Source organism: Symphalangus syndactylus, chromosome 2 (genome assembly GCF_028878055.3).
Source record: "Symphalangus syndactylus isolate Jambi chromosome 2, NHGRI_mSymSyn1-v2.1_pri, whole genome shotgun sequence".
In the NCBI taxonomy this organism is placed as follows: domain Eukaryota; kingdom Metazoa; phylum Chordata; class Mammalia; order Primates; family Hylobatidae; genus Symphalangus; species Symphalangus syndactylus.
This window is the reverse complement of record NC_072424.2, coordinates 87,289,051-87,312,574: the sequence shown is the minus strand read 5'-3', so window position 1 is coordinate 87,312,574 and position 23,524 is coordinate 87,289,051. Positions and strand designations below refer to the sequence as shown.

Below are 23,524 nucleotides of genomic sequence, written 5' to 3'. Positions count from 1 at the left end.
CAGAAGTCAGGGAGTGCTCCCCATCCCACTGGTACCCCCACAAATCCAGAGGACTTAGAGACAATTCAGTATGAAAGGGAAACCTCAGAGAAGGAGCATGTGTGGCTTGAGCTAGTTTTAATAAAATCTAGTAAAAATATAAGAGCCAGGTTGCTAATTACACCTCCGGTTCAAGATCAGGGAGGCTATAGATGGCATGTTGGGAATCTGGAAATGGGCAGAAAAATAAGTAATTAGGTATTGGCGAAGAGAGAGAAAATGCTGAAATAAATGGATGGAAGCAGGTGGGGAGTAGATTTGGATGGGGCTTGTAGACCACATTAAGAAGCTTGGACTTTATCCAGAGGGCATGTGGGAGCCACATGGATTCTAAGCCAAGGAGTGACTCTAGTCTCTGGATCTCATATGTGGAGAGATCCTCTGTACTCCACAATGGATTCTAAGCCGAGGAGTGACTCTAGTCTCCGGATCTCATATGTACTTGGAGAAATCCTCTGTACTTCTGCGAATTAAAGAGAACAACACTGCAGCTGAGACCAGTTAGAAACAGTCTATTGAACAAAGATGATGAAAGTTTGAATAATAATGATCATTTTAATCACAGCAGACGAATTAAACCAGGCATTTCCTAAGCCCATTACATACTTAATTTTGTTTATGCAATAGCAACCCTACCAAAGTGGCACTAGTGTTAACATCTCCATTTTACAGGTAAGGTAAAGAAGTTGTGAGGGTAAGTAATTTGCCCAAGATCTCTCAGAACCCAGGTTTCTCTGACTGCAGTGCTCTCTTCATTCTCTTAGATTAAGGCATCGGGAGTGGGGAGGAAAAGGAGGCAGAAGTGAAAAACATTTAGGAGGTAAGTAATAGTTATTATATTAGCACTAGATAATGATGATGGTGATGATGATGACAATGATGATGACGGTAAGGGGGATTTCATGCCTTTACACATTCAAGAACAACACCAGATTCAGTGTCGTAGAAGAGATAAAATTAAGGTATTGGCGTTGAGCTAATAGTTTAATACGATATAAAACTTCCCAAAGGGAGGGGTCACAAAGCCTCTCCTGTCCATGGCCCCCAATTCACCGCAAAAGTCGCTCCTGCCTGGGCTCCCCGGCAGTGCCACACGCAGGACCTCGGGCGCCGACACCGCCCCGGCCACTGTCCCTCCTCCGAAGCCGCGCCCCTCCCCGCCCCTCCTCGCCCCTCCCCGCCCCGCCCCGCCCCGGCCCTGGCCCCTGCCCCGGCCCCTGCCCCCAAGCCCCGGGCTTGCCATCTCTCGCCGCCCCGCCCCGCCCCGCCGCGGCACCCCCGACCCCAGGCCTGCATTCTCGCCCCGCCTTGCCCCGCCCCGCCTTGCCCCTCCCCGCCCCTGCCACGCCCCAACCCTCGAACTGCCGTCGCGCCCCGCCTTGCCCCGCCCCGCCCGCCTGCCCCCGCCTAGCCCTGATCCCCGGCCTGCCATCTCGCCCCGCCCCTCCCCGCCCCTCCCCGCCGCTCTCGTGGCCCCCACCTCCAGGGGCGCCTCTGCGGGCCACGTGGTTCGGCGTCCGCGCGCAGGCGGCTCTTGGCGCCGCGCTTCCGGGTTGGCTGTGGCTGTGGCTGCGGCGGCGGCGCAGGGGCAGAAACCGGTGCGGGGCAGAAGCCCCAGAGGCGGGCGGAGCGGAGGGCCAGCTGGCCTCGGCGTGGGTCTCTCGCCAGGCCGCCGGGTGAGCTGGCAGCGACCGAGTCCCCACCGGGCGACCCTGAGAGGTAGGTCTGCCGCGCCGACCTCCCCCGCCGTCTGCTCCCTAGTCGGGCCCGCGGGGCCTGGGCGGGGAGGTGGGGGTCTTTCCGCGCCGCCTCCCCCTGCTCGGACCACCCGGGGCTGCGGGGGCTCTGCGCCGCGCCCAGTGTGTCTGACGGCCCCACGCAGCTTAAGTTATTAGTATTTTATTGCAGCTACCTCACATTCACTTTGCACATGCACATTTCTTCACTCTTCACATTGGTTCCCACATACGAAATGGCTAATAATCTGGGAGATGGAGGCAGCTTCGTTCTCCCTGAGATAGTTGTGCAACCATAGAAAGTTCGTGCTTGCGGAGGATTTTGGAGATGGTTGATCCCATTTCTTCATTTTAGAGAAGGTAGACCCTGAATCGTTCCATGAATACTGGAGAGTCACTCAGCTAGGTAATGTGCGGCAGGAGGCTGAGGGAGAGAATTGCTTGAACCTGGGAGGCGGAGGTTGCAGTGAGCCGAGATTGCGCCACTGCGCACCAGCCTGGGCGATAGAGCGAGACTCCGTCTCAAAAAAAAAAAAAAAAACCCCGAGCTAAGTTGTTTTGTTTTTGTTTTTTTGAGGTGGTGGTCTCGTTCTGTCGCCCAGGCTGGAGTGCAGTGGCACGATCACGGCTCACTGCCACCTCGAACTCCCAAGCTCAGGTGATGCTCCTGCCGCAGCCTCCTGAGTAGCTGGGACCACAGGCGGGCGCCACCACGCCAGGCTAATTTTTGTATTTTTTGTATAGATGAATTCTCTCCATGTTGCCCAGGCTGGTCTCAAGTGATCCGTCGGCCTCGGCCTCCCAAAGTGCTGGGATTACAGGCATGAGGCCACTGCTCCCGGGCCCAGAGCTAAGTTTGTAGACAGACAATTAAAAATGGTAATGGTAAAATTCAGTTAATGATGTGAAGTGAATAGGAAGTTCTTGTGGGCTGGCGCTAACCTTTTAGACAGTGCTTCCTCTTGTTTTCTTATTTCAGATTTAACCCTTCGTGGCTTCTGAAGAAAATGGCAGAAACATCGCCAGAGCCTTCTGGGCAGCTTGTTGTACACTCAGACGCTCACAGTGACACTGTCCTGGCCAGTTTTGAGGATCAGAGGAAGAAAGGCTTCCTCTGTGACATTACTTTAATCGTGGAGAATGTACATTTCCGGGCCCACAAAGCCTTACTTGCTGCCAGTAGTGAATACTTCTCAATGATGTTTGCAGAAGAGGGGGAAATCGGCCAATCCATTTATATGCTGGAAGGCATGGTTGCAGACACCTTTGGTATCCTGTTGGAATTTATCTACACAGGTTATCTCCATGCCAGTGAGAAAAGTACAGAACAAATCCTGGCTACTGCTCAGTTCTTAAAAGTCTATGACCTGGTAAAGGCTTACACAGACTTCCAAAATAATCATAGCTCCCCAAAGCCAACAACTTTGAACACTGCTGGTGCCCCAGTGGTTGTTATCTCTAATAAGAAAAACGATCCTCCGAAGCGGAAACGGGGAAGACCAAAAAAAGTCAATACATTGCAGGAGGAGAAATCAGAACTGGCTGCAGAGGAAGAAATACAGTTAAGAGTGAACAATTCAGTTCAGAATAGACAAAACTTTGTGGTTAAAGGAGACAGTGGTGTACTAAATGAGCAGATTGCAGCAAAAGAAAAGGAAGAATCGGAGCCTACTTGTGAGCCAAGTAGAGAGGAGGAAATGCCAGTTGAAAAAGATGAGAACTATGATCCCAAGACCCAGGATGGCCAGGCAAGCCAGAGTCGGTACAGCAAGCGGAGGATTTGGAGGTCCGTCAAACTTAAAGATTACAAACTTGTTGGGGATCAAGAGGACCATGGTTCAGCCAAGAGGATCTGTGGAAGGAGAAAGCGCCCTGGAGGCCCTGAGGCCCGCTGTAAAGACTGCGGCAAGGTCTTTAAGTACAATCATTTTTTAGCAATCCACCAGAGGAGCCACACAGGTAATGATGTTTTCAAAGCTGATTGCAGTGTGTTTCAGAATTGGGAGTAGTGATGATAATAATAGCTTCTATTTACTGTGCAACTTCTGTGTGATGGGCATTGTAATAAAGCCTTTATACATGTTATTGCATTTAATTTTCTCCACAATCCTGCAAGGTAGATAATATCCTCATTGTACATTGTATGATTAAAATCATATTTACTCATATGTAAGAGAGGGTTACTAAAGTGCATAGTTTACAGATGAAGCAACCAAGTTCTAGAGAGCTTAAATAACTTGACAGAGTCACCCGTTAGTGACAGAGCTGGGATTGAACCCAGGTAGCCTGGTTGAAGAACCTCTCTCATTTGTAGTTGTTGAATGAATCCTTTAATGTCCACTTATCAAGATCTAGCCCAATGTACCCTGCTTTCTGATTCTTGAACATTCTTCATCTTGACCATAACCATGCTTTTGCCTAAGTCTGTGTGGACCACTTTCTAACTCAGCTGTCTAGCTTTAAATACCTTCTCATTTTTGGTCCCTCCAGCCCAGCGCTGACCAATGGGACCCTTCTGTGATGATGGAAATGTTCCTACATCCGCAATGTCCAATATGGTGGCCAGTAACCACATGTGGTTTTTGAGCCCTTGAACTGTGGCTAGTGTGACTGAGAAACTGAATTTTAAATTTTATTTTAATTCATTTAAATTTGAATAACCACACGTGGCTAGTGGCGATCGTATTCGACACTGCAGTCCTAGCGAGAAATCCCTTCCTTTGAGCCATTTCAGGTGCTTAAACCCCACTCTGCTTTGGGTCTGATTGTTGTTGCTGTTTGTATATCCCTCAACTTAATTGTAAGCTTAAGTATAGGGACTGGTGCTTAAGTCTCGTCCTGTGATCCAGCAGCATCTGGTGCTGTGGTTCTCAACCTGCAAATTGGAATCACTTAGGGAGCTTCTAAAACTACCACTGCCTAGGCCTCAACCCCAGAGCTTCTGATTTAATTGTCTGGCGCCTTGGTGCTTTTGAAAGCTCCCTAAAGACTTTAGCTACAGATAGGTTGAAGACCTTGAATTCAGGTACTTCGAACAAAGTAGATACTTGAGAAATATTTGTTGAAATGTAATAGGTTATATTTTGTCCTTTTTTTTTTTTTTTTTTGAGATGGATTCTCGCTCTGTCACCCAGGCTAGAGTGCAGTGGCCGCGATCTCGGCTCACCGCAACCTCCGCCTCCCGAGTTCAAGCGATTCTCCTGCCTCAGCCTCCTGAGTAGCTGGGATTACAGGCACATGCCACCACGCCCAGCTAATTTTTTGTATTTTTATTAGAGACGGGGTTTCACCATGTTGGTCAGGCTGGTCTCAAACTCCTGACCTCGTGATCTGCCTGCCTCAGCCTCCCAAAGTGCTGGGATTACAGGCGTCCGCCACTGCGCCCAGCTGGCTATTTTAATCAAAGATTTATATGTGCATAGTTTAGAGTTAAATCATTATACAAGACTTAAGAAAAAGCATGTAGGATCGATCTTCCCTTATGTCCCCAGTACAGACAGTCCCCGACTCACAGTGGTTCGATTTTTCATCTTTAAAATGGTGTGAAAGCAGTACAGGTTCAACAGAGACTGTACTTTGAATTCTGAGTTTTGATCTTTTCCCGGGCTAGTAATATTCAGTATGATCCTCTCATGCCATGCTGGGCCACACAGTCACTTGGGTAAATGACCAGTACTCTGCATTTGGTGCATTCATACAGTACTCTGTATAAGTGTATTTTTCCTTATGATATTTTCAGTATGATGGGTTTGTTGAGATGTCCCATCATAAGTCAGGGAGCATCTGTATTCTGAATTTTGCAACCCATCACTTTAGTATGGGTCTGTTTTCTTCCATCTGGGTAGATAACAGGTAGATTCATAAGGTTTGGAAACTGTCTTTCAGTTCCGGAAAATCTTGAGTTATTTCATAGATGATTTCTCCCCTCTGTTTTCTCTGTTCTCTCTAACTTTATTTTCTCTTATATTTTCCATCATTTTTGGCCCCACCATCTGGGGGATTTCCACTTTGTTTATCAGCCCTTTGAGGTTTTCTGTTTCGACTCTTATTTTTTTCCCCCTTAGGAGCTCTTTTTGTTTTCTAAATGTTTTAATTTGAATGATCTTTTTATTTCACAATGTAATATCTTACCTCTGTGAGCATGTTAATGATAACATTTTCTTCATTAGAGGCAAGTTGCTTTTTTTTTTCTTCTTACTTGTTTGTCTGTCACTACTACAAAAGGCTTTCCTTGAGTGCCTGATGTCTTTTTAAAAATCATATTTAGTCATATGTAAGGGCGGGTTGCTAAAAGCTACCGGCAATGCTGCATGTGTGGAGAGAGCCTGTATTTTATTTATTTCTTACTCTGTTGCCCAGGCTGGAGTGCAATGGCGTGATCTCCGATCACTGCAACCTCTGCCTCCTGGATTCAAGTGATTCTCCTGCCTCAGCCTCCCAAGTAGCTGGGATTACAGGCATGCACCACCATGCCTGGCTAATTTTTTTGTATGAGAGAGCCTGCAAAACTGTGACGTTGTTCCCAGATCACACTGAGGGTCAGGCTGCTATTTCTTGTGGCCCAATAACGAGATGTAGATGAACTGGGGAGGAAGAGAGTTTTTATTTCTATAACCAGTTACAGGGAGAAGGCCTGGAAATTATCGCCAGACCAAATCAAAATTACAAAGTTTTTCAGAGCTTATATACCGCATAAGCTGTATGTCTATGTGTAAGTGTGCATTCCTCTACAGACGTAGGTGATTAACTCTTAATCTGTAACCAGGGTCTGCGTCCCAAAGACCTTCTTCTAGAGCCTCAGTAAGTTTACTTAATCTAAATGGGTCTAGGTGCTGGGGTGATTACCCTTATCTTCTGCTAAATCACGGAGATTTGGGGAATTCCTTCAGATCCCCAGTAAAACTTGTTTAATCCTAAATGGGTCCTGTTAAGAATTCCTTCGTTATTTTGTCATGCTTTAACGCCCAGGAGAAGCCTAGGCAAAACTCTTGGTGGGCTTTTGTTACATTCCAGCCTTTGTTTAAGGGCACTGGCTTTTAATATTTAACTTAACCACTCAGTCAGTACTGAAACAGTTGTTATGGAGGTGTGTTATAACCTCACTGGAGGTGGTGTGGCTGTGCCCCATGTCGTTGCTGGTGCCTGGCTTCCACATCTTTGCTCTCTTACCTTGGACCTATCATGTTCCAGTGGAAGACGCTTCTGCTCTCTCACTTGGAGGCACTAGGCCTGGCTGCCGGCCTGTGTCTAGGACAGGAGGGGGAAGAAGGAGTGGGGGAGTCTCATCATCCCAGATGGAAATGTTGACTTACTCTCCCTGTGGTGATCCCAACTCAGCTGTGCCTAGAAACTCCTAATCCAAAGACCCCTTTTTCTTAATCCTCCTCAGTGAACACTCTCCATCCTCTTTTGGGGAGAGGGACAGTCTCCTGGCTGTGTAGAATGGAAGATTTGATCAGGGGTCTAAGTACCTTTGAAACAGACTTTCATTTACCCTCCCTCACCCCTGTTTCCAGAGATAGCAGGTGCCACCAATTCCTGAGTTTTTTGGAGATTGTATCTTTGCCACCAATTCCTGAGTTTTTTGGAGATTGTATCTTAAAAATTAGGTTTTATTGGGCTGGGTGTGGTGGCTCATGCCTGTAATCCCAGCAATTTGGGAGGCTGAGGCAGGAAGATTGCTTGAGCCCAGGAGTTGGAGACCTGCCTGGGCAACATAGTGAGATCCCATCTCCAAAAAAAAAAATTAAAATTACAATTAAAAAATTAGCTGGGTGTGGTGGTGGCACACGCCTGTGATCCTAGCTACTCAGGAGGCTGAAGTGGGAAGATCATTTGTTCCCAGGAGGTTCAGGCTATAGTGAGCTATGGTAGCGCCATTGCACTCCAGCCTGGGTTATAGAGTGAGACCCTGTTACAAAGAAAAAACAAAAAATTAAGTTATATTAGTGCTAGTCACTGCTGGCTTCAGATTCATCTGTTCCAGCTTCCAAAATTTTATTGCTGATGTCTCTTGTGTTCATTGTTGGCCTTTTGGATGTGTGCCTTTTAGGAAAAATCCTTTATTGTTATTTTAATTTGGGAGAGACAAAAATGTGTAGCTTCTTACTTACACCATGCTTCTGGGGCTCTTCTTCCAGGGGAGCGACCTTTCAAATGTAATGAGTGTGGAAAAGGCTTTGCCCAGAAGCACTCGCTACAGGTCCACACCAGGATGCACACGGGCGAGCGGCCATACACCTGCACCGTGTGCAGCAAGGCTCTGACCACCAAGCACTCACTGCTGGAGCACATGAGCCTGCACTCAGGTAGTGGGGCTTGCCCAGAGGGCCAGCTGTCACCAGATTCCCATTCCCCAGGGTGGGCATTACCAACACCTAAATGGTGTTTTCTCAGCCTAGTATCATTTCCAACGTGGTGTCATTGAAAGACAGGGTTTTGCATCGGTCTGAGTGCAGTTTAGAGTTCTGCACAGATCCTTAAACTAGAGCTTATAAACTGGCTGCTGGGAGTTTAGTGTGCAAGCGTGTTTTATTAAACCACCAAAGTTTAGAATTGTTTTACTTTGAACGCCTTTGGGGGAAACTTAAATTCTCCAGTTCTACCCCAGCCTCCGTCTCCAATACTCCCTATTGCCTTACATACCTTTGCACATTTATGTTTCTGTGGTAGATTGAAGTTTTCTGGGTTTGTAAACAAGTCACTTGTATCATTTGTAGAAAATGGGGACCTGGGCCCACTGTAGTATTTACCTTATTAGTGAGCATTCCAGTTCTTTATAGTTTTTTGCATGTTTTAGTGTTTTGGTTTTTTTGGCAGGACAGAAGTCTTTTACCTGTGATCAATGCGGAAAATATTTCAGCCAGAACAGACAACTAAAGAGCCATTACCGAGTTCATACAGGTACGATAAAGTGAGAACATTTAGATTGAGGGGGAAGAAATGCAAATAAAAATTGTTTCTGAAACATTACGTTCATATTGTTCTGCTCTTAGCACATATTGTTCACATAAGGTATTTAGGGAAAAGTGCCTTAAGAGTCTAAATTATATGTTTTTATGTTATTGTCTGCCACCATGTGAATTATGTTTTATTTGTTATACTACAGTTTTGGTGCCACACACAGAAACCCTATAGAATTAAAAGTGCCACTTGCACAAGGGAGCTTCAGTGAATGGTTGTTAGTGGTGCCTGGGCAGAGACATTATCACCCCATGGCTGTCAGCCCAGGCTTTCTCTCCCCTGGTTCTACCTGTTGTCCTTTTTCTTTCCTGCCAACTAATAAGAAATGAATGTGGGTTACGAGTGTCATTTGAGGTCATTTGTGGCCTCAGTCACACCAATACTTTGAGGAAAAAAGGAGAGACTACATTTAGAATTGGAAGGATCCTAGCTCTCTTGGAGGAGGCAGTGAGTTGAGGTGCTTAGGAAAATGTTAACAGTTACCAAATTAATGAAAAAATTTTTGTTGTTAAAGTACTGTATTTAAAGTGATTATTTTTCAGGGAAGTGCTTTAACACAAATCACTGAAGAAAATGCAGGGAGAGCATATATGCACTGACACTTTTTTTATTGTTGCGACAAGGCCACTCATTACCGGAATGCAAAGACTGCCATCGCAAATTCATGGATGTGTCTCAGCTAAAGAAACATCTGCGAACACACACAGGTAAAACTCCATCTCGTCTGTCCCCCCAGTACACGGGATGTTTTCAGGACAGTGAAGAATGAAGTTCTCTGACTGCCCTGCTAAGCCTGTGTTTGGAAATGTTTATTATAAATTGGATGGGAGTTGTGTAAGAAGATAAGTTAAAAGTTGGAAGGCAGAATGTTGTCAGCACTGTCTTTGGGGAAATCACATCTCTTGTAGAGGAGCAAAACGGAGATCACTTACTGAGCACTATTCGTATGTCACAATTCATTTAATACCACAGAATAGTGAGTCTGAGTCTGGTTCTGTGTTTCACTCTTAATTTACTTCAGCATTGAAGGTGATAGCAAGACTTTTTTTTTTTTTTTTTTTTTTTTTAAGATAAGGGCTCATGCTGTCATCCAGGCTAGAGTGCAGTGGCACGATCACAGCTCACCACAGCCTTGACCTCCTGGGCTGAGGTGATCCTCCCACCTCAGCCTCCTGAGTAGCTGGGACCACAGGTGGAAACCACCACACCTACGTAATTTTTTATTTTTTAATTTTTTGTAGAGATGGGTCCCACTATGTTGCCCAGGCTGGTCTTGAACTCCTGGGCTCAAGCAATCTTCCTGTCTGAGCCTCCCAGAATGCTGAGATGACAGGCATGAGCCACCATGCCAAGCAAGATAAATTTTTTTTTTTTTTTTTTTTTTTTTTTTTTTGAGACGGAGTCTTGCTCTGTCGCCCAGGCTGGAGTGCAGTGGCGCAATCTTGGCTCACTGCAAGCTCCACCTCCCAGGTTCACGCCATTCTCCTGCCTCAGCCTCTCCAAGTAGCTGGGACTACAGGCACCCACCACCATGCCCGGCTAATTTTTTTGTATTTTTAGTAGAGACGGGGTTTCACCGTGGTCTCGATCTCCTGACCTCGTGATCCGCCCGCCTCGGCCTCCCAAAGTGCTGGGATTACAAGCGTGAGCCACTGCGCCCGGCCTTTTTTTTTTTTTTTTTGAGATGGAGTCTTTCTCTGTTGCCAGGCTGGAGTGCAGTGGCGCGATCTTGACTCACTGCAACCTCTGCCTCCCGGGTTCAAGTGATTCTCCTGCCTCAGCCTCCCTAGTAGCTGGGACTATAGGTGTGTGCTACCATGTCCAGCTAATTTTTTTTGTATTTTTAGTAGAGACAGGATTTCGCCATGTTGGCCAGGATGGTCTCGATCTCTTGACCTTGTGATCCGCCCACCTTGGCCTCCCAAAGTGCTGGGATTACAGGCATGAGCCACCATGCCTGGCCCAAGATTATTGTTTTAGAAAAGACAGCCAAATGTAACAGACACAAATGTAGCATAGACACTGAGAATGTTTCCACTTTCTCCCCTAGAACCAACACTTAAGCAGCACCACCTCCAGAAAAATCAGTTTCAGAGATGATGAGAAGGCATCATTGATTAGGGCAGGTCAGCTTTTTTATGTAAGACCAAAAAATTGGATCTTTTATACCTTTTGGCAAAGAATGTGTGTTAAAAATAAGCCTATTCAATTTTCTAAGAAAAACTTGCCATTACAGGTTATTTAATAATTCTGTTGTCTACTGGAATTATCTAAATAGCAAATTGATTTATGGTGCTTTGGACTTTTTTTTTTTTTGGAGTCACTGTCTCACTCTATCGCCCAGGCTGTTGTGCAGTGGTGCGATCTCAGCTCACTGTAACCTCTGCCTGCTGGGTTCAAGCAATTCTCCTGCTTCATCCTCATGAGTAGCTGGAACTACAGGTGTGCACCACCACGCCCGGCTAATTTTTGTTTTTTTTGTAGAGACAGGGTTTTGGCATGTTAGCCAGGCTGGTGTCGCTTGAACTCCTGGCCTCAAGTGATCCACCCTCCCAGCCTCCCAAAGCGCTGGGATTACAGGCGTGAGCCACTGTGCCTGGCCTGGATGTTGTTTTTTAAATACAAGTTTTTCTTCTTAAATTCAGTAAACGTCTCATAGGATATGGATTTTAACACATATACTGAGCACTTACTGGGAACCAGACACTGTTTTAGGCTTTGAGGATACAGCAGTGAATGAGATGGACAGGCCCCTGCCTTAAGAGACCAACATTCAATAGAGAAGACAGAGTACAAACAAGTATATAACACATTCGGTGTTGTGAGTGCGTTGAGGAATAAAATGCAAGGTAAGGGGGCAGGATGCGGGAAAGAGAGCTGCTCTTTTATGCATGGACTGGTTTGGGAAGGTCTCACAGATGAGGTGGCATCTTGGATGGAGAGGAGAATGCAGTGGGGGAGTGAGCCAGCCAGCCATTGAGGATGCCCAGGAGAGAGCATTCCAAGCAGGAGGAGCCCTGGGCATAGGGCCCTCAGGCAGGAATAAACATTTTTGACAAGCTGGAGACGTGCTGGGAGGAGCACCAAGGCAGCCAGAGAGCTGGGAGTAGGAAGTCGTAGTGTAGGTGGATGTTCTCAATTTAGCTGCATGCTTTTTACCACCTGGGAAGCTTTAAAAAAAAGCCTTGTCCCAACCACCAAGATTCTGATTGACTTCACCTGGGCAGAGTCTGGGAATTGGTGTTTTTTAAAATACCCCTCAACAATTGTAGGGTGCACTCGGGCTGAAGTACTTTGAAGGCCACAGTAAAGATTGGATTTTATTCTGAGGGAGGTGGCTTTACTGAGATGAGTGACATGGCATGACTTAGGGTTGTAACAGGGTCACTCTAGCCACCCTGTGAGGTGGGGGCGAGGCCAGGGTGGAGGCAGAGAGACCCATTAGGAGGCTGTGCAGTAGTGGGGCTCGGAACAGCACAGTAGCAGCAGAGGTGGTGTCAAATGGTCCAGTTCTGGATATATTCCAGGGAAGAATTCATGTGATTCGCTCATGATTGGATGTGGGAGTTGAAAGAGGAGGCAAAAGCCACTGTGAGGAGGAAAAACTAGGGAATACTAAGAAGAACAGATCAGGAGTTAGATTGTGGACTGATTGGTGTCTATTTGACATCCATGTGCAGGTGTGGGGTGGATCATTAGATTTCCAGGTCTGGAGAGTTCAGGGGAGAGATGCAGCCAGAGCTCTGGATTTCCACAGGTACACATGTGCCTGCAAATAGTATGTGGCGCTGTGCTGAGTTCCCTAGGGAGACAGCGATGGTGGAGGAGAGTGGAGCTGGCTTGGTCATGCTGAGCAGTGCCAGAGGAGGCACTTCCCCTTGGTTTTGTTGTTGAGCATAAGGGGGAGTGAGGTTTCTGGGCTTTGTGAGTAGGACTTGAAGTAGGGATGAAAAGGAACAGAAGACCTCCCCCACTATAATTCCAGCAAACTCTTCTCAGCCTGTCAACTTTGAGAAGCAGAACAGAAAGTGGAAGATGTGTGGTGAGTTAAAAAGGAGACAGACGGGCATCTGTGGTTTGCCTGACTTAGAAATATGAAAAGAAATTGAACCTGTCAAAAAATTGGGGCGCTTCAAGAGCAGCAACTATGACCCATCTGTCCCTAGCATCAGCACGGAGAATCTGCTTGAATGTTGGTGAAGGGCATTGGCGTGCCATTTCCCTGCTCCCTGGGCATTGAGCGCAGCCAGAATGAGTAGTCCCAGTCCTACCCTCAGGGCCATGCTCAGTTGGAAACCAAGACGTCATCTCTTAGAGATGAACCGTCATTCATCTCTTAGATCTTTAGGCACAAACTCTCTCTGGGTTACATGTCCTGCACCAAGCACTGGAGAAGTCAAAGGCAAATTAGAGACGTTCTCTTTCCTAGGAGAGCATCCCCAGTGAGGGAGGTGGACACATTTTGACACGGAGGCAAAGTATCAGGCAGACAAGCAGTATTTGCCAGGTCACCACATCTCAGGCCCTCCTACTCACATCTTGTCCCCGTACCTGGCGCTGGTCAGGTTTATAGGGACCCAGTCAAGCCAAGTGAGTTCACAAGACAGATAAACCAGAGAATATATCAACTCAATAGAGGGATTACACCTTTCTGTTGCCCACAGCACCTCCTTCCTCACATTAGTGTACCCAAAAGCCAAGCTAGTGATCAGAAGATTGCATGGTGAGCTGGGAACAAGTCAAGGGAATTAGCCCAGGCCACAGAGAAGCCTGGTGAGTGACCTCTGACCCCACAGCACAGTCCCACCCCACCAGTGTCCCTGTTCCTGGATGGTGTTCCATAAACACTGATTCTGCCCTGAGGGCTCCTACTCACAGGTAGATGGCCCTGTCTGGGAACAAATGATAAAGTTCAGTAAGTCACAGTTCTGTTCACAGCCTCATTGTGGCTTGAAGTTGAGGCTTCCCAAATCTCTTCAACTGTGTGTTGAGACCATCCATTAACGTTGAGACCTGGGGGTCTTCCCATCTTCCTGAGACCTGGTGGCCCCTCACCACAACATGCCCTTACAGGGTCTACATGCCATCTACTATGAAACAGTATGGCGTGGTCAGAGCCATAGCAGAGGTGTGAACACAGGACAGGAAACAGCTGAGAAGACCATATAGGAATGCCAAGTACACAGGTGTCAAACCATGCTATCCACAGTTATCACGGACATGTGTCCCTTTTTTGCCAAGATTGGCAAGTACATGAGGAAATGCACATCTTTATTTATTGTTGGTGGGAATATAATTTGGGAACCCTCTGGAAGGAACTTTTGCAATACTTACCAAAACGTAAGCCGCACAATTGTGAAAAGATGTTTGCCTAAGGATATTCATCATAGGCAGCATTGTTTATAACTTAACAAGTTTAACAGCCACCCAAATGTCCCAGGAGGGGATTAGATAGGTAAATTTGGGGCAGTATACACAATGGTACACAAAACAGACTTTTAAAATGGCAGTGTGGCTTTACTGATGTCACAAACAGCATGCATTGGATGACCTCACAGAGTAAGACCACAAATAAACAGATTTGTCTGTAAAGATATTCGCCATTGTTAACTGGTTGTCTCGAGATGAGAATAGTGGAGCAGTTTTAATATTCTTTGTGTTTTCAAGATTTGATTATTTTACAATGAACACAGTAATTTTTTAAGAAAAACAAAGCTGTGGTCCACAGTGGGAGGCAGGATGTTGAGGGGTCTAGACGGACAGAACTGGACTGCCAGGTGAACGTGACAGCTCAGGGAATGGGAGGTGTCACTGTGATTGTTGTGCCTGGCTGGACAGGGGCTGGGTGATGTTGTCGTTAACCATCATGACCCATGTTATTCTGGGTTTCAGCAGGTGGGGATGGGAAATCCACCTGTGATGCCAATAAGCAGTGACTCATCGATAGTATCTGGAGTGGGGTCCGGGATTTAAGTCATTGGGGAAGGGTAGGGGTGGGATTGGTGGAGTAACTGCTGAGAAGAGGGTCTGGAAGTACACCCTGGAGCTGTTTCAGTACTTCTGTTGACATCACCCTGGGTGGGACCTTTCGTCACACTCCTGTCTCTGCCTTTTCCTTTAATCGCTATTGTCTAATCCTCTTGTAACACACTTCTTTCCGGTCCCCATGCCTCTCAGGCCCTGTCCTATTACCTTATCCTTCTTCTCCATCTGCCACCTGCCACCTCCTGGTCTAGGCCTTGTGCGTAGCCTGTTAGAGGTCCTCCTGCCTCTAGCCCACCCTCCTCATCATTCCCAGGTGTATTTTGTTGGTACTTTCAGCATGTCATTCTGCTAAAAACTTCCAGAGGCTCCACAGGTCCCCTGCCTGGATTTCATAGCTCCTGTTGCCTTGGCCTCCCGACTCCTGAGAGTGATGCTTGTCACTCCTGGTGCACACCGTTCGGTCATTTCTGACACCATATGCTCATACTATTTAGACGAGTACCCTGGCCCAGGTTTCTTTCCAGTCTAGCCAGATCCCGCCCACCCCATCCAGCACCCTGTCTGCACTCAGAATTGTTGACGCCACTTGTTTTAATGTTCAGTGAAACACAGACCTATGTTACTTAATTAGTTTGTGCATCTCCTCAAGTAGATTAGAAAAGTTTCTTTTTTGTTTCTTAGCTGTGTACTTTATTGATGGTCTATCAGTGTTTGAGAACTAAATAAATTTAAGGAATGGGTGTCTCTGTTGAAGGTGGTAGAACTGTACACAGGGGAACAGATGGAAACCACTAAGCAGGAAGACCCCGGGCAGATTCACCTTGGCTAGGGAAATTTGCCTTCCTGCTGTCCTGCTCACTCCCTCAAAGAGCTTCCACTGCAGGGTGTTGCTCCTGCAAACACTTACCCTCAAAAAACATTTGCCATCAGACAGACTTTCTGAAATAGAAACTCAGCTGGAGCTGAATGGTAAAGTTAATGTTGTTATGGATGATTGTTGTTGTTCTTTCTCTTAAAAACCTGAAAACTGCAACAAGAATTTTACAATCACAGGCAAACAGCAGGTACTCAGTCTTTGAATCTGGAGAGGGAGAAAACCAACCAAGATCAGAGAAGGCCCCAGCTCTGATGTAGAAAGCTATAGACAGATTATGGCAGTGGCCTGGTTTTAATCTTTGAAGTGGTAAGAGTTCATGATGCAAAGATGCAGATTCATCCAAGTTGTTACAGCTGTCCTCTGCCTCGATGGAGCTTGGAGAAATGTCTTGCCTGAATTTTCCAGTAGATGCTGTGAAAGGGAAGCTCACTGACCATCTTCCATTTCAAATTGTACTTATCCTTTGCTGTTCTCCTGCTCTCCAGTTAAGTAGATTTTGCTGCTTGCTTTTTTTTTTTTCTTTTTTTCCAATTTAGTTTTCTTGCCTGCATTGGATTACTTAATTTTGTTTCTGGGCAACATGAACAGTCTGTCATTGTATGTTCAGCATGAAAACACACTGAATAAGCACTTGCTGATGGTAGTGAAGCCTGGTGGGTTCTGGAGCAGTTATAGCATCTCAGGTGTACCACCCCCATGAAATTCATTCAGCAGGGGTTTCTGAAATGGCATGCCAGGCCAGATTCTCAGCACTGGGGTACTAGGAGCGGGCATACCCACAAGTTATCTTAAAAAGGAAAAAATGGATAATAAATAACTTATACATTATATGAGGCAGCAATAGCATTGTGGAAAAACTAAATTGGAGAATTGGACTAAGGAGTGCGTGGCAAGGTTTGTAGTGCTCTTGGTGGTGATGGAGCCTCACTGATAAAATAACATGTGAACAAAGACTTGAAGGAGATGAGAGTGAACCATGCTTGGAGACACCCTGAGATGAGATCAGGGAAGTTTGGGGTGAGGAGTAGGGTTTATGGGGTATGGATCTATGATCGCTTGTAGGGCAAGAACTTTGGGTTTTATCTTGGGGTGGGAAATCATCAACATTTGCAGCCCAAGCATAAAATGACCTGACTGCATCAAGGCTCACTCTGGTGGCCACATGGATAGTTTATGGCAGGGAAGCAAGAGCAGAAACGGAGACCCCATAGGAGGCAAGAGATGGTGGTGGTGTGGACCAGAGAGTGGCAGTGGAGGTACTGAGCAGTGGTCAGATTCTGGATATATTTGGAAGGTTGATATAAACGTGAATAATACATAACTCACCCTAGCACACAGGAGTCCTTTCAGGGTCAAGTGGGCTACCTAGCCAAGCAGTAAGGCAGGAGAGCATAGGTGCTGTAATATCTAATGGGAGAAAACAGGAGTAAATAGGGTGTAACTCACTTCCTTGTTGCAGTTTTCAGGTTTTTAAGAGAACCATGCCTTACAATTTCTGTGTATGCTCTTGGCACTCGGCACACAGTGCTTAGGTTAGTTACAGAGTAGATATTTGGTGAGTGCGTCATTCATTTATGCTTACGGAGGGGATTGCCTTTGTTCTGTTTATATTGTGAAACCAAAGTGTTTTTATTTTGTCTTATGCTGAATGTATATTGTTAAATGTTTTTTGTTTCGTGTGTGTTTTTTTTTTTTTTTAGGTGAGAAGCCATTTACTTGTGAAATCTGTGGCAAATCTTTCACAGCAAAGAGTTCTCTTCAGACCCACATCAGAATCCATCGGTAAAGTTTTGCAGATATGTTTCTCACATGGAGGCCTCATTCAGTTCTGCTGTTCAGTGAGGTGACATGTGTTACCTATATAGTTTTCTCCCAGTTGTTACTCTGCAGAATTTTGTGTGCAGTTTATTCCTTTGGCTTTGTTTTATTTGTTTGTTTTGAGACAGGGTCTCGCTGTCGCCCAGGCTGGAGTGCAGTGGTGTAAGTGGAGTGCAGGTGGGAGTTCAGGCGATTCTCCCACGGTGGCATCCCGAGTAACTGGGATACCACACCCAGCTAGTTTTTGTATTTTTTTGGTAGAGACGGGATTTCACCATGTTGACCAGGCTGATCTCAGACTCCTGACCTCAAGTGATCCGCCTGCCTGGGCTTCCCAAAGTGTTGGGATTACAGATGTGAGCCACCACACCTGGCCTATTTTGTTTTATCTTTTCAGTAATGAAATTCCTCACCTAGGTAAAAAGGAATGCTGATTCTGGCCAGTAAAAGTTTACATTACTGATTTCATTTATTAAATTTTGATTGGGGCTAGGGTTTGGTCCAAAGCTTAAATCTTCAATCAAAAATAAGTATTAAATTTGATGTTTTCTGAATAAATGTTTTTGTTTACACAGTTATCCTCAGGTGGGACTTAGGAGTTCTTCTAACAGCATCACAAATAATTAGAGGATGCTTTAATTTTTTAAACTGACATTAATCATAGATACTTATTGGGCCAGTAGAGTCTAAAAATTGGCTGTGAAAACTAAGACAAAACAAAAGAGAACTATGTGTTTATTTTATAAATATTTACTCTCTCTTCCTATCTGAAATACATACTGTGGAATCATAAAATTTTATCATATCTAGCCCTGCCCCATCTGCCACCCTTCCTCAGGCACCACCCCCACCCTATTTTCAGATTAGAAACTGCCCATGGAAGCGAGACTTGCTTCAAGTCCTTGAGTTAGTAGGTGAACCCATGACATATGACTTGCAGTCCAGTTAATTTTCCACTACTCTTGATTGCTTGCCCCTAAATAATCAGGAAGTAGTAAGTAGGTATTTCCATTTTAAAAATAAAATGTTTATTTTCTTACAGAGGAGAAAAGCCATACTCATGTGGCATTTGTGGCAAATCCTTCTCTGACTCCAGTGCCAAAAGGAGACACTGCATTCTACACACCGGCAAGAAGCCTTTCTCCTGCCCTGAGTGTAACTTACAGTTTGCTCGCTTAGACAACTTGAAGGCTCACTTGAAAATTCATAGCAAGGAGAAGCATGTGTCAGATGCCAGCAGCATTTCTGGCAGTAGTAACACAGAAGAGGTCAGGAATATTCTTCAGCTACAGCCATATCAACTCTCTACCTCGGGAGAGCAGGAAATTCAGCTTCTTGTAACCGATTCTGTACATAACATCAATTTCATGCCCGGTCCTAGCCAGGGAATCAGCATCGTGACTGCAGAGAGTTCCCAGAATATGACTGCAGACCAGGCTGCTAATCTTACCCTGCTCACGCAGCAACCAGAGCAACTGCAGAATTTAATTCTTTCGGCTCAGCAGGAGCAAACAGAACACATTCAGAGCCTCAATATGATTGAAAGCCAGATGGGACCCTCACAAACAGAGCCAGTGCATGTGATCACTCTGTCCAAGGAAACACTGGAACATCTTCATGCCCATCAAGAGCAAACAGAGGAGCTCCATTTAGCTACAAGTACTTCAGATCCAGCTCAGCACCTGCAGCTGACACAGGAGCCTGATCCGCCACCCACTCACCACGTGCCCCAGCCAACGCCACTTGGCCAAGAGCAGAGCTGACCTGTAAACACGTTTAACTGCTTGATTGGGCTCTTCTTATAAGCCAGCCCTGACTGGATTTTGGACGCTTGAAGTCAGGCTCTGCACACCATCGACTTGCAGATCCTTCTGTGAGAGCTGTGATGGCTAACTGATGTTTATAATGCCCTCCATCCAGGTAGCAAGATGTGTGTATGTCTTGTCTAAGGTACTGATTTGGATTGAGCATTTCAATATTGTTGAATGGTTTTCATTTTCATCTGCAACGTCTCATAAAGACTCGGGTAGTTTTTCTTTGGGAGCATTGATTTCAGTTTTTCTGTAAGGTTTAAATGTTCACAGCCATAGGTTATGGTCTTGCCAACCTCCCCAGTTATGTTTTTTTATTTTCTAGGACAAAGGGAGTCATTTTGGTTGAACTGGGCAGAATGGTTTGTGCTGTTTTGTTATTTTTCTTAGGCAACACAGTTGTTACCACAAGACAAGTCAGGGCTAAATATGACAGATCACAATGTATGGGGAATTTGCCCTTTTAATAACTTCCAGTCCCCTAAGACAAAGTAACCCTCAACGTTTTATCTCTGTGCAGTACAGTGGGCTTATTGTGTTACACTTGAGGAAGGTTCAAACTCATAAACTCAGTATTTTAACTCAAAATTCATGTAACAAGATAGCTAAAAGTATAGGATTTTTTTTTAATTCTGAATTCATCTTTCCTGAGAAACAAATTTACATATTTTTTAACAGCAAGCTATCAAAATTTTAATTAAGTTTAAAATACAAAATTGGATCAAGACATTCACCCTAAATTCTGAATTTTTGTCAGAAAAGAGATTTGATTTTCATGAAGGTAAAGCTTTCTTCACTATTCTGGAACATAAAACTTTATTCAGTGTAATTTAAGTCTTATATATACTCTACTGAATTCTAACTGATCTCCTGAAAATGTTGATCTACATATTGTGTCCTTTAACTTTCTGGAGATGGAAGCTTATTATAATTCATTTTTATTGCAGACTAGTTCAATCCTACAAAGTGAATATCTTCTCCTAATCTTTCCTTTTTTAGAGATAGGGTCTCACTCTATCATCCAGGCCAGAGTGTTAGTGGCACAATCATTGCTCACTGTAACCTCGAATTCCTGGGCTCAAGCAACCCTCCCACCTCAGCCTCCTAGTAGCTGGGACTACGGGGATGTACCACCACACCCAGCTAATCTTCATCTAATCTTAAAACTTTGAGCCTCAGAGACTTTGTAGCCAGCATGTGTCTGTAACTGTATGATTTTTAAATCATCATCAAAAGATTAAATTATGTTTGGGTTAAGTTTTCAAGCTAAGCATATTGAATTCTTTTACCACTTTCATGTAAGCTGGTAGGGGATTTTTGAGAAAAGAAGGTGGGCACTAGTATATCTAAATTAACAATGCTGATGGAGAGTAGGGGGTAATCTACTCTAAAATTAATAGAGCCTTTCCGTCAATTGTTTTGTTTTAGACATCCTTGATTTCTACCTAAATCAAGTAAGTTATTTGGAGGTTAGAGTAATAGAGAATTCTTCAGGTTTGAGAGAAGATAAAAACATTTTGGTTGCATATTTGCTAAGCTATATTTTATTATATGTAATTCACAAAATTTCCAAAATGATATACATCTTATATGTATCAACCAAACTAATGTTAAATCAGGCCTTACTAGAGCAAAGATAACAATATTTTACAAACACTGTTAAGCCCTAAGTATTATTTGAGGTTCTCGTTTAAACTGTTTAATTTTATTCTTAAAATACAAAGTTTTTACCAGCTTTTCAAAGCCCACCAATCCACATTTTCTCCAGGAAATTAAATATTTAAGTAAGTGAATTTCTACTCACTCTGGATAGCTAGGTGATTATTCAGAAAATACGGTTACATAGCTATTTATAAGTCAAGTTTCACTGGCTCGATAACAGTCTACCTCTACACTAAGAGAACTATAACGTGAACAACATAGGTCATTTTAAATGTTCTAGTAGCAACATCTAAAAACATAAAAAGAAGCCGGTGAAAATGTTAATAAAAGTTTATTTAATCCAACATTTGCCAAATATTTCAACATGTAAAAATATATTAGTGAGACATTTTACATTCTCTTTTTCATACTAAGCTTTCGAAATCCGGTGCATATTTTACGCTTTCTGCACATCTCAATTTGGATGCTAATGTTCATTGGACATACTTGATCTATATTTAGATTTCATGCAACTTAACAGTTGAAAACAGATTCTCATATCAAGTAGCTAAGACGAGTTTTTTTCAAGAATTGAAGTAAGTATCAGTTTTAAAATTTATATTAAAATTTATTAAAATTAAAATCCAGTTCCTTGTTGCATGGGACACAGTGCAAATGCTTGATAAGCACATGTGGCTAGTGGCTGCTATATTGGACAGCATGGGCCACCTGTTTCTAGCTTGAGCATCAGTCCTAGCTATGCCTGAATTATTTGACCAGCTGTCAAAGAGAAACAAGGAAATGATAGCTTTATCAATCTAGCCTCTTCCTTTGTCCCACATATACATTCTACCCCTTTGAATAAAAAAGTTCAATGACGCCGGGTGTGGTGGCTCATGCCTGTAATCCCAGCACTTTGGGAGGCCAAGGTGGGCGTATCACGAAGTCAGGAGTTCGAGGCCAGCCTGACCAACATAGTGAAACCCCATCTCTACTAAAAATACAAAAATTAGCCGGGCGTGGTGGTGTATGCCTGTAATCCCAGCTACTCGGGAGGCTGAGACAGGAGAATCACTTGAACCCAGGAGGCAGAGGCTGCAGTGAGCTGAGATCACGCCACTGCACTCAAGCCTGGCGACAGAGCGAGACTCCATCTCAAAAAAAAGAAGTTCAATGACTTGAGTACCCAAAAGAAATGTCGTGAACATGAAAGTACTTCTCATGTGTCCTTGAGAAATGATGTTACTAGTGCAGTGTTTCACAATTCGTTTTCTACTAAATGTGTACTATTTTTTAAATTGTTTTAACAGAAATACAGAGTGTGTTTCTTAACAAACAGAATGTTATGCTTTGGGGCTCCTGAAACACCTCATTTTGAAGGTGAATCTTTGGTTCTCTCCCAGTAGAGGGTCGGCCTTGGGATGACTCTTACCATCAAAATCAGTTATTCAAGTGCTTGCCCAGTGCTTCTTGAAACTCACCTCTACTCTGTATTTTCTACAGTTGGTTCTTGTGTTATAAATGTTGTGAGCAACAGATTAAATGATGCTGAGGAATGAAAAAAGATTCTCATTATAAACGCTTACCTAGGATTCTCATTATAGATGCTTATCTAGGTTTTCATAAATGGGAACATAACAATATCTTCCAAATATGGAGTCCTTACTATTGGCCAGGAGCCAAGCCAGGTCTGTTAAATCTGTATCATATCTTACTGGGTCTCAAACATCTTCCATGTCATGGCACACAGATTTACAATATAGCATCCTCGGGTTGGAGGACTCCAGTCCCCTCTAGTCATGACTGGTATATTAGTTTGCCAGGACTGCCATAACAGATACCACAGACTGGGTGACTGAAAAAATAGAAAGTCCAAGATCAACATGTCAGTGGGGTTGGTTTCTTCTGAGGCCTCCCTTCTAGTTGTCTTCCCCTGCCTGTATCTTCACATGTCCTTCCCTCTGTCCTACTCTCTTTTAAGAACACCAGTTATATGGGATCAGCCCACATTAATGTCCTCATTTAATCATCTTTTCAAACACAATCCCATTCTGAGATGCTGGGTATTAGGACATCAACATGTGAATTTGGAGTAGGGGGGACACAATTTACCTCCTAACAACTGGCATCTGAGTGAGGAGGGGAGCAGTGTCTGGGACACACCTTAACCGCTGGAAGCATGTCTCATCTTAATCTTCATGACATTCTGATGAGGTGAGTAATTATTATGCTTATTGGACAGATGAGAACATGGAGCCCAAAGAGAAAGTCTGTTGCCAAATGTCATACAGTAAGTGGTAGAACCAGAACCAGGGCACAGGCTTTTAAAACTTTAAGCTGGATTTCTTATTCCCAAGGTTAATAGAACCGAAAGAAAATGACAATTTTCTTATTAAATAAGTAATTTCTTATTTAATATTAAATACGTAATTTATTTCCTACTTATTGTTATTTCTTATTAAAAATTACATATTTAATAATTAAGGAATGTGACCTGCTTAATGTAATAGAATTTTTTGGCTAAAATTGAGGGTCTGTGTCTGGAATTATAGCGTCCTTTTTTTTTTTTTTTTTTTTTTTCTGGTGTCTTTTTTTTTTTTTTTTTTTTTTTATTATACTTTAGGGTTTTAGGGTACATGCACACAATGTGCAGG

General features: G+C 44.2%; 1 protein-coding gene across 1 annotated transcript; it reads left to right on the top strand.

Annotated features, from left to right (window-relative positions):
• Positions 1-1,525: 1,525 nt before the first annotated feature.
• Positions 1,526-22,434, top strand: ZBTB24 (zinc finger and BTB domain containing 24). Its single transcript, XM_055260809.2, has 7 exons — positions 1,526-1,758; positions 2,755-3,734; positions 7,916-8,083; positions 8,595-8,678; positions 9,362-9,445; positions 17,301-17,382; positions 18,461-22,434. Exons 2-7 carry the CDS (start codon positions 2,783-2,785, stop codon positions 19,179-19,181), a joined length of 2,091 nt encoding a protein of 696 aa, XP_055116784.1. The 5' UTR covers positions 1,526-1,758; positions 2,755-2,782; the 3' UTR covers positions 19,182-22,434.
• The last annotated feature ends 1,090 nt before the right edge of the window (positions 22,435-23,524 follow it).

Bases quoted from the DNA above. Each gene is read 5' to 3' on its own strand.
- ZBTB24 (XM_055260809.2), top strand. From the start codon at position 2,783: ATGGCAGAAACATCGCCAGAGCCTTCTGGGCAGCTTGTTGTACACTCA. The intron at 8,679-9,361 runs GTACGATAAAGT...TGTTGCGACAAG, and splicing joins CCATTACCGAGTTCATACAG to GCCACTCATTACCGGAATGC. The intron at 17,383-18,460 runs GTAAAGTTTTGC...ATTTTCTTACAG, and splicing joins ACCCACATCAGAATCCATCG to AGGAGAAAAGCCATACTCAT.